Source organism: Staurois parvus, unplaced genomic scaffold (genome assembly GCF_062004578.1).
Source record: "Staurois parvus isolate SC_StPar_1 unplaced genomic scaffold, SC_StPar_1.0 ptg000893l, whole genome shotgun sequence".
In the NCBI taxonomy this organism is placed as follows: domain Eukaryota; kingdom Metazoa; phylum Chordata; class Amphibia; order Anura; family Ranidae; genus Staurois; species Staurois parvus.
The window spans coordinates 289,049-302,570 of record NW_028318689.1 but is presented as its reverse complement, the minus strand read 5'-3'; the positions used below and the strand labels follow the sequence as shown (position 1 = coordinate 302,570).

The 13,522-nt window shown below is 50.2% G+C and overlaps 1 protein-coding gene across 1 annotated transcript in view; it reads left to right on the top strand.

Annotated features, from left to right (window-relative positions):
* The first annotated feature begins 2,414 nt into the window (after positions 1 to 2,414).
* The window catches only part of LOC149442378 (vomeronasal type-2 receptor 26-like), a 50,625-nt gene continuing 39,517 nt past the window's right edge, over positions 2,415 to 13,522 (top strand). The window contains exon 1 of the mRNA XM_089656169.1: positions 2,415 to 2,459. Coding sequence (XP_089512295.1) covers positions 2,430 to 2,459 — 30 coding nt within the window. The 5' untranslated portion in view covers positions 2,415 to 2,429. The remainder of the gene's footprint in view (positions 2,460 to 13,522) is intronic.

Sequence of the window (13,522 nt, the reverse complement as noted above, 5' to 3'; positions counted from 1 at the left end):
TTGATATTTTGAGACCAGGTTGGTGATGTAGCCGGGGGCAGAGTTGTGGGTGGCTTTGTAAGTTGTTGTCAGTATTTTGAATTTTATTCGTTGGACGACTGGAAGCCAGTGAAGGGATTGGCAGAGAGGGGTGGAGGACACTGAATGGAGGCCAGTGGAGGGATTGGCAGATAGGGTGGAGAACACTGAATGGAGGCCAATAGAGGGATTGGCAGAGAGGGATGGAGGAAACTGAATGGAAGCCAATAGAGGAATTGGCAGAGAGGGGTGGAGGACACTGAGTGGAGGCCGGTGGAGGGATTGGTAGAGAGGGGTGGAGGACACTGAGTGGAAGCCAGTGGAGGGATTGGCAGAGAGGGATGGAGGGCACTGAATGGAGGCGAGTGGAGGGATTGGCAGAGAGGGATGGAGGACACTGAATGTAGGCCAGTGGAGGGATTGGCAGAGAGGGGTGGAGGACACCGAGTGGAAGCCAGTGGAGGTATGGGCAATCTCTCCACTGGCCTCCATTCACTGTCCTCAACCCCTCTCTGCCAATCCCTCCACTGGCCTCCACTCAGTGTCCTCCAACCGTCTTTGCCAATCCCTCCACTCGCCTCCATTCAGTGCCCTCCATCCCTCTCTGCCAATCCCTCCACTGGCCTCCACTCAGTGTCCTCCAACCGTCTCTGCCAATCCCTAAACTGACCTCCACTCAGTGTCCTCCACCCCTCTCTGCCAATCCCTCCACTGGCCTCCACTCAGTGTCCTCCACCCCTCTCTGTCACTCCCTCCACTGACCTCCACTTAGTGTCCTCCACTCCTCTCTGCCAATCCCTCCACTGGCCTCCACTTAGTGTCCTCCACCCCTCTCTGCCAATCCCTCCACTGGCCTCCACTCAGTGTCCTCCACCCCTCTCTGTCACTCCCTCCACTGACCTCCACTTAGTGTCCTCCACTCCTCTCTGCCAATCCCTCCACTGGCCTCTACTCAGTGTCCTCCACCCCTCTCTGCCACTCCCTCCACTGGCTTCCCATTGCCCAATGGATAAAATTCAAAACATTAACAATAACATACTGTATAAAGCCATGTATAACTCTGCCAACAAATTACATCACCAATCTTGTCTCCAAATATCACCCAAACCGTGCACTCCGCTCCTCCTATGACCTCCTGCTCTCTAGCTCCCTTGTCTCCTCCTCCCATGCTCGTCTCTATGACTTCTTCAGAGCCTCCCCCATCCTCTGGAACTCTCTACTCCAATCTATCAGACTATCGCCTACTCTGCTCACTTTTAGGCGATCTCTGAAAACCTCTCTCTTCAGGGAAGCCTATCCTGCCCTCAGCTAATACCGGAATCTTCTATTCCTCCTACCAGTCCATACCTCACAGTTCCTATCTTTTGTACCACTAGCCCCTCCCTCTTAGATTGTAAGCTCTCAGAATCAGGGCCCTCCTATCCCTCTTTTATTGAACTGTATTGTTGCTGTATTGTCTCCTGTTATATTGTAAAGCTATCACGTAGCTGGTGATGGAGGCCAAAGGAGAGAGGGCTTCCCTTGCGGCTAAGTTCCAGACTCCCCTGAGAGTGGGACATCGGGAGTCAGGCCCAAAGTGGCACAGGTCGCCTGTAGGAGTGCTGGTTGGTGGTCCACCCAGAAGCGCAGTTGATGTACAGAGATAGGTCTGCAGACAGGAGGCGCCTGTGCGTGGTATGCAAGCCCTTCCGGGATTTAGAGATTTACTGGATAGCCGGTTCAAGCCAAGGTCAGGTACCAGGTGGGAATCAGCGCAGATGTAGTCAGATGGGATAGCTGAGGTCATACACAGAGGAGCGAGAGAGAGAGAGTATCTGTAAGCCAAGCCGAGGTCAGATCAGGGGTTAAACAGAGTAGACAGGTCCAGGAGCAAGCCAAGTCAGTATCAGGAAATCACAGGAAACAGGAACAGGGTACGGGGAGCTAGAGATCATCCAGCAACTTGAGGAAGTGATGAGCCTCCTTTTAAAGGCTGTCTGGCACCAAACTGAGCCTGATGTGTGCTTCTACGGCCATGCAGAGTATTGGCAGAAATGCCAGATCTTCCAGAACTTCTGCCGTGGACAGGACCCTGATAAAAGCTCAGAGTAAACTATTGGTGCCATAAATCCTGTATAATAATAATAACTTGGATCTAACCACTTTGTATTTTTTAATTAGACTTTAATTTCAGAACCTTTATACCTGTATATAGTAATGTGAGTATTTCTGTCTTCCATGAAAAGCTGCACAAATATGTGAGAAATGTTCATTACACCGACCCAGACGGAGGAGAGATCTATTTCAATGAGAGAAGAGAAATTCCAACCGATCTTATTGTACAGAGCTGCCTTTATATAAACAATATATCTTTTCCTCAAAGCAAAATTTCCGTTTTTCAAGACCCGGATTTTGTACCCAAAACGTTTGATATGAGTAACATCTTCTGGAAACATGGCAACGTAAGAAATGACTTCAATGTTTTCTGTTCATATCATTTGCTGAGGAGGTTCATAATTAGGATTTCTAGGAATTTGTGTCCTTGTTTTAAGATATACCAGCAGATACGTCTGTTCATGAAAGGGGTCATTCTTGGAGTCGGTGAAGGTTGTTAACTGCCATCATTTTGTGCAAAGTTTCCTATAAGTGATCTATTTCCTACTTTGTGTATGTATGTGTTATGAAATAAAGTTGTCATAGAAGGTAATGAGGTCTGTAAATCTCTGACATACAGTATGACACGGGATATAATTATTACAGAAAACAGCAGCATTACAATCAGGACATTATTAGTAATACATCCAATTGGGTCTTCAAAGCAGTTCAGGATGTCCATGAAATGTATAAAAGAAATATAAATGGATAGAAAATAAATCTAACTGGGCAGCTCTTTGTGTTTTCCATGTTGCTGGTGAACATAAATTCCATAAGAACATTTAGAACCCCCTAGAGGTGTCTCCTGGATAAATGGTGACTGATCTAATGTGACCAAACAAGAATGTATCTTCAAGTTGGTGACAGATTATATACAGTGACATGAGTGGGTGTAACAGTTGTGATATACACTCACCGGCCACTTTATTAGGTCCACCTGTTCAATTGCTCGGTAACACAAATTGCTAATCAGCCAATCACATGGAAGCAACTCAATGCATTTAGGCATCTAGACGTGGTGAAGACATCTTGCTAAAGCAAACCGAGCATCAGAATGGGGAAGAAAGGGGACTTGAGTGTCTTTGAACGTGGCATGCATGTTGGTGCCAGACCAGTTGGTCTGAGTATTTAAAAAACTGCTGATCTATTGGGATTTTCCTGCACAACCATCTCTGGGGTTTACAGAGAATGGTCCAAAAAAGAGAAAATATCCAGTGAGTGGCAGTTGTGTGGAGGAAAATGCCTTGTTGATGTCAGAGATCAGAGGATAACGGGCAGACTGGTTTAAGATGATGAAAGGTAACAGTAACTCAAATAACCCCTCGTTACAGCCAAGGTATGCAGAATACCATCTCTGAATGCACAATATGTCAAACCTTGAAGTAGATGGGCTACAGCAGCAGAAGACCAGACCAGGTGCCACTCCTGTCACCTAAGAACAGGAAACTGAGGCTACAATTCACACAGGCGCACCAAAATTGGACAATAGAAGATTGGAAAAACGTTGCTGGGTCTGATGAGTCTGGATTTCAATTGCAACATTCAGATGGTAGGGTCAGAATGTGACGTAAACAACATGAATACATGGATCCATCCAGCCTTGTACCAACGGTTCAGGCTGGTGGTGTCATGGTGTGGGGGAGATTTTCTTGGCAACTTTGGGCCCCTTAGTACCAAATGAGCAAGGCCTACCTGAGTATTTTTGCTGACCAAATCCATCCTTTTATGACTCCAGTGTCCCCATCTTCTGATGGTTCCTTCCAGCAGGATAATGCACCATGTCACAAAGCTCAAACCATCTCCAACTGGTTCCTTGGCCATGAAAATGATATCACTGCACTCCAATGGCCTCCACAGTCACCATATCTCCATCCAATAGAGCCCCTTGGGGATGTGGTGGAACGGGAGATTTGCATCATGGATGTGCAGCCGACAAATCTGCAGCAACTGCGTGATGCTATCATGTCAATATGGACCAACATCTCTGAGGAATGTTTCCAACACCTTCTTGAATCTATGCCATGAAGAATGAAGGCAGTTCTGAAGGCAAAAGGGGTCTAACCATCTACTAGCACGGTGTACTTAATAAAGTGGCCGGGGAGTGCATATTATTCGGTGGGCAGTGACATCAGTCAGTATCACGGTTGATGGGAGATTCTGAACAATGACTTATTTTATTATGGGATAGATTTAGATACAGTAAAATAGTGAGAGCCAACCTGTCATGACCCTAGTGCTACGAGCAGTCGGGGACCTCAATATAGTCATGTGCAGAATATGGAGCTATAGGAAGATCAGTGACAGAACAGCTTCATAGAAGCTCAGGTTGGGCATGGCCAGAAAGGGAGGACTGCCCATTTCCTGGGAACCAGGCTGAATGCAGGGATAAGGGTTTACTATGATTTTTGGTGGGATCCCATGCCATTTTGCTTACACAAAACTGTGTACTGTCCCATTTAAGAAACAATGGCATGGGCCCCCATAACATTTATACCACCCCCTTATCTTGGCACGTGTGGGTGCAGCAATAAAAACACAGAGTCCAGTTGCAGATAAATTAGAACTTGTGTTGTAGAAACATGTAAACTACAAACAACCCCAGCGGGAGAGCGCCGCTAAGGGTATCACTCAGAGTTCAGTTCTTGGCAGAGGGGCGATGTGTAAAGATGCACCAACAGTATCTGTCTTTAGAAGGCAGAATGTGGTCTGGTCCCAAAAGGAAGCTGCAGCACAGGTTTGCGAGTCCCTAGTGTAGCATTACCCCCTTCACTAGTCACTAGAGATTTGGGTCCCCCTATAGTCCTGCACACCCAGGCAACATGCATTTCCTTCCAGACTTGCAATCCAGAGACAGTAACCAGTTCTTGATCTTGTGTAATAAAGTGAGCGCTACTAATAGAATAATCAAGTAAGCAGCTAATAGCACTGAAGATGATCACAACCACCTTCGGTATAAATAAAATAAACAAAGTGCAGCGCTTTAAAACAGGTTTAAAAAGTTCGACCTCAAAAGTTCGACCAAGGATCGATCTAAAGACACACGTTTAAATGTTCATATGATCAAAATAGGCAATATGTGAACACAGCTGGAAATCTGGTCCGGGAAATGGCAAGAATGCGCACTCACCGACCGCACATAGGAAATGCGCGTTTACGTGTATCCAATCAAAACGAATGTAGATATCCCACAGAGAGAGATGTCCTCAATCGATCTGCTGGGCTGATGGATCAATCACAGGCACATGTTCCTTCCAGGTACAGGTGTTCCTCCTCTGGATGATATGTAGCTGTGTCAGTGCAGTTGATGTCTCCAACGGATACACGGAAGGTAAAGTTGGGTTGATGTGCTTGTCCCTCAGCTTTGAGCAGGTCATACACGGGGGTCTTTCCTACCCGAGTCCCATACTCATGAGTGAGCCGGAGGACTGTGACAGCCAGACGTACTCCGGGTGTCCCAGTGTAGAACAGATGCTGGCGTCTAGTCCAGGGAAGACCCCTATCAGCTTACTTCAAGAGTATGGGACTCGGGTAGGAAAGACCCCCGTGTATGACCTGCTCAAAGCTGAGGGACAAGCACATCAACCCAACTTTACCTTCCGTGTATCCGTTGGAGACATCAACTGCACTGACACAGCTACATATCATCCAGAGGAGGAACACCTGTACCTGGAAGGAACATGTGCCTGTGATTGATCCATCAGCCCAGCAGATCGATTGAGGACATCTCTCTCTGTGGGATATCTACATTCGTTTTGATTGGATACACGTAAACGCGCATTTCCTATGTGCGGTCGGTGAGTGCGCATTCTTGCCATTTCCCGGACCAGATTTCCAGCTGTGTTCACATATTGCCTATTTTGATCACATGAACATTTAAACGTGTGTCTTTAGATCGATCCTTAGTCCTTGATCTTGGGTTTTTTTGTTTTATTAGGGGATTTTGAACTTGGATGAGGTAAGGGGCGTATGGGATGCCCAAAGGAACTGCAATTGAGGACAATCTTCCTGGAACTATGTACAAGTCTCTTTAAAACAAAGAATCATCTTATTGGAGAGCTAGCCAACCTCTCCTGGTGGACCACCCCAGACCCTAGATACTTCTTTATCCAGCTGTCTGAAGGAATCCGTAAGCAGGGGATCCAGTGCCTGTCACTTTAAATGTAAGGCAGTCCTGGCTAATCCAGTTTCCCACTAGAGAAACTGGCCCAGGGGGTGCATGTACACTCACTCAGTCCTTGTAAGGGACCACCCGGCGGTACCACTAGCACTCCACTAAATAGGAGTTCCCAGAGCACGGAGTCTAAGTCCCAGGGTGCTTGTTTACCAGGGCCCCTGATGGTGGGGATGGACTTGGAGCTCCCCGAGACCAGGTCGTGGCTACTGGGTAAACCCGTCAGTGGTAGTGGTATACGCCGAGGGCTCCCACGGGGAAAAGCCTGATATGAGGAGGTCAGAAGACCCCACTGGGAGGGATGGATGGCTGAGCAGGTGCGAAGTCAGACAAGCCGGGTCAGTAACAGGGAGGACGGTATGGTACAAGGCAGCGTGCAGAGAATAGTCGGGTCACACGCCAGGTCAGTAACAGCAGGTCAGATCCAATAGGGAGCATTCAAGAGAGAGGTCAGGCAAAGCAAGGGTCTGGGCAGGAGAATACAACAAGGTCAGAGCACAATCCGGGTCAGCAACTTACAATTCACAGGTTCGCAGGTACAGGATACAGGGAAGACCAGAAGGCACCGAATGACAGCTCAGGGCCATTTAAATATCCTGCCCTGCTCTGCCATTGGTGCCCAGCGGGTGGCTGCGGCTTGTACTGCGCATGCGCGAACTCGAACGCCGCGGCCGGCCCGGACCTGTGCCTGCGCCGGGACCATCGCGGCGGGGATCAAGGAGATCCCTGACATTGCCCCCCCTACGGGCAACCTCCGGATGCCCACCCGATCTCTCCACCACGGGTGATCGCGAAAAAACCTCCGGACAAGTCTGGGTGCATGGACATTATGGGCTGGTTCCCAAGAATTGTCCTCAGGGCCATAGCCCTTCCATTTGACTAGGAATTGGGTCTGGCCCCCCCTCCTTCGGCACTTCAGGATTGTTTCTACCTCAAATTCTTCTTCTCCTTCGACCATTATGGCCTCCGGAGGTCTAGATTCTCGTTCAGGGAAGGCATCTGGGATCACTGGCTTCAGCAGGGACACATGGAAGACTGGGTGGATCTTGAGTGTGTCATGAAGGACAAGTTCGTAAGCCACCTCGTTGACCATCCGCTTAACGCAAAAGGGTCCTATAAATTTAGGTCCCAATTTCTTTGAGGGGCAAAGCATCTTTTTGTTGAATGTAGACAACCAAACCTTCTCTCCGGGCCGCAACACCAGATCTCCCCTTCGTTTCTTGTTAAATGCCTTCTTGTAGTCTTCTTGGGCCCGAATGATGGCTTCCTGTAGCTTCTTGTTGTTCAAGGAGAAGAATGTCAATGTATCCTGTGTTGCTGGAACTGGGCATTCAGGGACCAAGTCCGGGAGGAAGATAGGGTGAAACCCATAATTGGAAAAGAACGGGGACTGCCCCGTTGCCGAATGGCACGCATTGTTGTACACGAACTAAGGGTAGAAGTGGTATCCAGTCATCCTGAGCAAAAGATGTATAGCAGCGCAGGTATTGCTCCAGAGTCTGGTTGGTTCTTTCGGTCTGTCCGTTGGACTGAGGGTGGAATGCAGAAGAGAGGGACAGTTGGATGTCCAGGGCTTTACACAGAGCCCTCCAAAATCTTGAGGTAAACTGAACCCCTCGGTCTGAGACAATGTCTTCAGGAACCCCGTGCAGTCTTACAATCTCTTGAATGAATACTCGCGCAGTTTCGGCTGACGACGGAGTCTTCCTTAATGGTATGAAGTGGGCCATCTTAGATAAACGGTCCACGACCACAAGGATTGCTGTGTGGTCTAGTGATGGTGGGAGCTCGACTATAAAATCCATAGAAATTCGGGAATCGGTAAAGGCCGCAGAAGCCCCAAAGCCTTGTTCCTTGATGGTTTGTTCCTCTGGCAGGTGATGCAGGAGTTAACGTAGTGTTTGCAATCTTTAGCCATGTCAGGCCACCAGAAGGAGAGTCGGAGGAGCTCTAGGGTCTTGGCCGAGCCAAAGTACCCTGCCATCGGGTGGTCATGGCAATGTCCCAAGACCAGGGTTCGGATTTCCTCTGGCACCATAATCCGATCTTCCTTCCATAGGAGTCCCCCCTTGTTCTGGAGGGGCACCCCGGCTGGGATGGGTATGGCCGTGGATGCCTCCATTATCTTGGAACGAAGGTCCGTCTGGAGCGCCAAGAAGTTTCCCGAAGACAGGATAGTGTCGGGCACTGGGACCTCCTTGGTGTCCTCATACATGTGTGACAACGCATCTGGCTTCGTATTCTTTGATCCAGGCCTGTACGTAATGTGGAAATTAAATCTTGAGAAGAACAATGCCCATCTCGCCTGTCGTGGGCGTAAGCGTTTGGCGGTCCTCAGGTACTCCAGATTCTTGTGATCTGTAAATATCAAGATGGGGTGTGAGGCACCTTCCAGCAGGTACCTCCATTCCTCTAACGCTGTCTTAATAGCCAGAAGTTCACGATCGCCGATATCGTAGTTCCTTTCCGCCGAGGTGAGTTTCCGTGAGAAGACTGTCACAGGATGGAGCAATTCCCTGGTGCCCTTTCACTGGGATAGGATGGAACCTACTGCATTCTCTGATGCATCTACCTCCAAGATGTAGGGTAAGGCGGCATTTGGGTGACCCAGGATGGGTGCTGAGGTGAATAGCTTCTTCAAAGCTTCAAAAGCTTCCTGCGCCTCTGGCGTCCACCTGAACCGAGCTCCAAGCTTGGTTAGCTGAGTAATGGGGGAGACCAGACCCGCGAAGTTCTTGATGAACTTGCGGTAAAAGTTGCGAACCTGACAAACCGTTGGACGCCTTTCCTGTCTGTGGGTTCAGGCCAATCCAGTATTGCAGAGACTTTCTGAGGGTCCATCGCGACCCCCGCGGTGGAGATAATCAGACCCAGAAAAGTAATGCTGGATTGTTTAAAGCAACATTTGTCAGCCTTGGCGTATAAGCCGTGCTGCCGCAACCGCCCCAATACCCTTGCTACATGAACTCTGTGCTCCCCCAGAGAAGGTGAAAAAATCAAAATATCGTCTAAGTAGACGATAACAAAGACATCCAGGAAGTCCCTAAAAATGTTGTTCACAAAGTGTTGGAAAGTGGCCGGTGCATTGCACAGACCGAACAGGCATGACCAGATATTCAAAGTGGCCAAAGCGGGTGCGGAATGCTGTTTTCCACTCGTCCCCCTCCCTTATGCGAACCAGGTTGTATGCTCCCCTTAAATCCAGTTTCGTGAACACCACTGCAGCCTTTAAACTCTGAAATAACTCTGGTACCAATGGCAGGGGGTAACGATTTTTGATTGTGACTCTATTCAACTCCAGGTAATCAATACACGGTCTCAAGGTCTTGTCTTTTTTTTCTACAAAGAAAACCCCTGCCCCTGCCGGAGAGGTAGAGGGGCGGATGAATCCCTTCTGGAGGCTGTCCTCAATGTATTCCCTCAGGGCCCCCAATTCGAGCTCCGAAAGGGGGAAGATCCGCCCAAAAGGGATCTCTGAGCCAGGTAACAGGTCAATAGGGCAGTCATACGGGCGGTGGGGGGGTAGAGTATCTGCTCCCCATTTACTGAATACATCAAGGAATTCATGATAGGCTGCAGGAATGACCTGCCTTAAGTCGGCATCCCCTTCCGAGCACACGAGGACCTGGGGGACCCCCGGGCCCGAATTGCGACAGTGTTCCTGACAGTATGGGGAAGGGAACGAAACTACCCTGGTCTCCCAGTCAATCTGGGGGTTATGAGCCCGTAACCACGGGAACCCCAGAATGACTGGGAAAAGGGGTGATGCGATAGCATCCAGGCGGAGGAGTTCCTGGTGTTGGCTGGCAATGGTGGTGGCAATGGAAGTGGTCTCCTGGTTAACCACCCCTGATCTTATCCGGGACCCATCGGCCAGAAATATGTTGAACCCCTTTTCTTTTGGTTGGAGGGGAATACCCTGCTGGTGAGCAAAATTAATATCTACAAAACAGCTGCATGCCCCTGAGTCAATTATGGCTGTCACTTCCACGGTCCTTTCTGGAAGCTGAAAGGAGAGGGGCACAACTAAGTATTGGGAAGAATGAACATCGCCAACAGATAAGGAAGAAGAGGTGCACTTACTCAGTTTCTGCGGGCAGGATCGTACCATGTGACCAGCTTCACCACAGTAGAGGCATAGGTTCTGGGAGCGTCTGCGCTGGCGTTCCTCTGGAGATAGCTTAGGTCGTGCCAGGCCTAGCTGCATGGGTTCAGGAGTATCTTCCGGCGGTGGGTTCTAGAAATGTGGCCTAGTGGATTGGCTGGGACCCTGGAAAGACCCCCAGGTACTTCCACGACCCTGACCGGACCTCTCAAACCTGCGTTCCCGCAGTCTACGGTCAATCTTGATGGTTAGTGCAATTAAGTCTTCTAGCGCCTCAGGCATTTCTACTCGGGCAAGCTTGTCTTTCAGGGCCTCTGACAGGCCCATACGGAACTGGTGCACAAGGGCAAACTCGTTCCAGCGTGTGTCCCCCATCCAACGCCTAAAATCAGAGGCGTATTCCTCTGCCGCTCGTCGTGTACAAGGTTGCTTCGGCCGAAGCTGCCCGCTGTGGGTCATCGTATAAGATGGCCATTGCGTCAAAAAAAACGTTAACTGAGCCTAGGTGGGGGTCATTGTTCCCTCTCAGTCGGTGGGCCCAGTCTTGGAGTTCACCCTGCAGGAGGGAGATGACAAACCCCACCTTTACTGATTCCGTCAAAAAGGTACGAGGTTGTAACTCGAAATAGAAAAGGCAGGACTCACGGAACAACCTGAAGCATGTGCGGTCCCCGTGAAAACGCTCCGGTAAGGGTACTCGGGGTTCGGCCATAGGAAGTGGTGCGGGAGCCCCTGAAGCGGGCTCAGGGGCCACTACGGGCGGAGGTGCAGGGACCAGGGCCTGTGGTGCAGGGACAGATATAGTGCAGGCCTGGAACCGATTTTCAATCTGTAAACATCTGTCCTGTAATACGTTTACAGCTTGTGTCAGGGTAGCCAAGTGCCTACAAACTTCCTCCAGCGGGGAGGGTCCTCCTCGAGGCTCCATCATGGCCTTCTGGTACTGTAAGGGACCACCCGGCGGTACCACTAGCACTCCACTAAATAGGCGTTCCCAGAGCACGGAGTCTAAGTCCCAGGGTGCTTGTTTACCAGGGCCCCTGATGGTGGGGATGGACTTGGAGCTCCCCGAGACCAGGTCGTGGCTACTGGGTAAACCCGTCAGTGGTAGTGGTATACGCCGAGGGCTCCCACGGGGAAGAGCCTGATATGAGGAGGTCAGAAGACCCCACTGGGAGGGATGGATGGCTGAGCAGGTGCGAAGTCAGACAAGCCGGGTCAGTAACAGGGAGGACGGTATGGTACAAGGCAGCGGGCAGAGAATAGTCGGGTCACACGCCAGGTCAGTAACAGCAGGTCAGATCCAATAGGGGGCATTCAAGAGAGAGGTCAGGCAAAGCAAGGGTCTGGGCAGGAGAATACAACAAGGTCAGAGCACAATCCGGGTCAGCAACTTACAATTCACAGGTTCGCAGGTACAGGATACAGGGAAGACCAGAAGGCACTGAATGACAGCTCAGGCCATTTAAATATCCCGCCCTGCGCTGCCATTGGTACCCAGTGGGCGGCCGCGGCTTCTACTGCGCATGCGCGAACTCGAACGCCGCGGCCGGCCCGGACCTAGTGCCCGAGTCCCTGCACAGGGCGGCACACTGCGCCTGCGCTGGGACCATCGCGGCGGGGATCGAGGAGATCCCTGACAGTCCTCCTATGAGCTGGTGGTTTGGTTGATGCTCTCAGGCCTTCTGCTGGGCTGCTCCTTCCCTACTGCATAGGTGATCCTCGCTCTGGGGGCTGGTGAAGTCCTGAGCTTTCCTCCTTTCCAGGACTACTGCCTATAGGTAAGCCCCTTCCCACCCGGCCCCCTCCCAGGCTCCTGCTCTTCAGCTTCTCACACATCTTCCACCTAAACTCTCCCTGCTGCTGAGCAGGATTGGTCACTCTTAAGGGCTGTCCTGGCCCCATGCCAAGCCTTCTGTTCAGGATTGGTCAGGATCCTTCAAGAGTGCAGACTAGCTCCACCTCACCCCCACCCACTGAGTTCTAGAGACTCCTCCAAGTCTCTAGATCAGGGGAGGTGTCAGGGAACTGCTCTACAGAGCATCTCAGCCCTGACTTAATTTCACCCTGCTAACTATTACACCTGGACTGCTTCTCAGCCCTCCCACCTACCAATTGACTCCATCTCCCTCTAGCTATCTAGGAGGGTGCTAGCCTGTTCCTATTCGTCAGGAACCTTTCCCTTCCACTATCACTTTCCCTAATAGACGGGATGTGACAAAACATGGGGGTCACCAACGATGGCCACCAAAGGACACCTGGACACATAGTAGCGAACCGGAACGCTGCCTCCAGAAACAAAGAAACCATAGAAAAAAATGATTTTCCTTCGACTTATTTTCCAGGATGTGCCGGGTGCCACCTACAGTGAAGAAAGCAGACTGCACCTGCCTACAGGCATACAGCCTTGGTGGCTTGTAGGGATGGTCTATATGTTCGAGTGTTCGCTGAACACACGAACATCTGGGGCGTTCAGCGGGCCATTCACCCGTATGCCCCACAGTGCAATGCGCTCTGGTGACGCATTGTAATTGGCCAAAGCATTGCACCTGACCACAGGTCAGGTGCAATGCTTTGGCCAATCACAGCTGAGTTCACAATAAGAGCCATGATTGTCCAAAGTCTCAGTGACTTTGGCCAATCATGGCTCACGGCAATTGAGCGGAGCTAGCAGGGATGTCACTGCTAGCTCCGCCCAATTGTGGATGACAGTACTGACAGGTACATAATTGGCTGGAGCTAGCAGTGATGTTTGTTTACGTCTGACTTGCAAATGTTGGTATCGGCGAGTACTCCGCAGGTGCAGACGGGTCGGTGGGTGTCGGGATTTTTTTCATTTCGTCAGGACAACACGGGACGCTGTGACTGATAATGGATTACAACACTGAAACCATTTTTTTAAAATAAAAGACTTGTCAAAAACAGATTTTTTGTTTTTTGTTCAATAAAGGATATTTTCAAAAGTCTATTTATTTTTTACAAGTACCCCTTACTCATACACAAGGGGAGCAGCATCAGGGTGCCCCCTTATTTAAGGGGTACCCTGATACTAATGAGACCCCTGCCCACAGACCCCCACAACCACTGGACCAGGG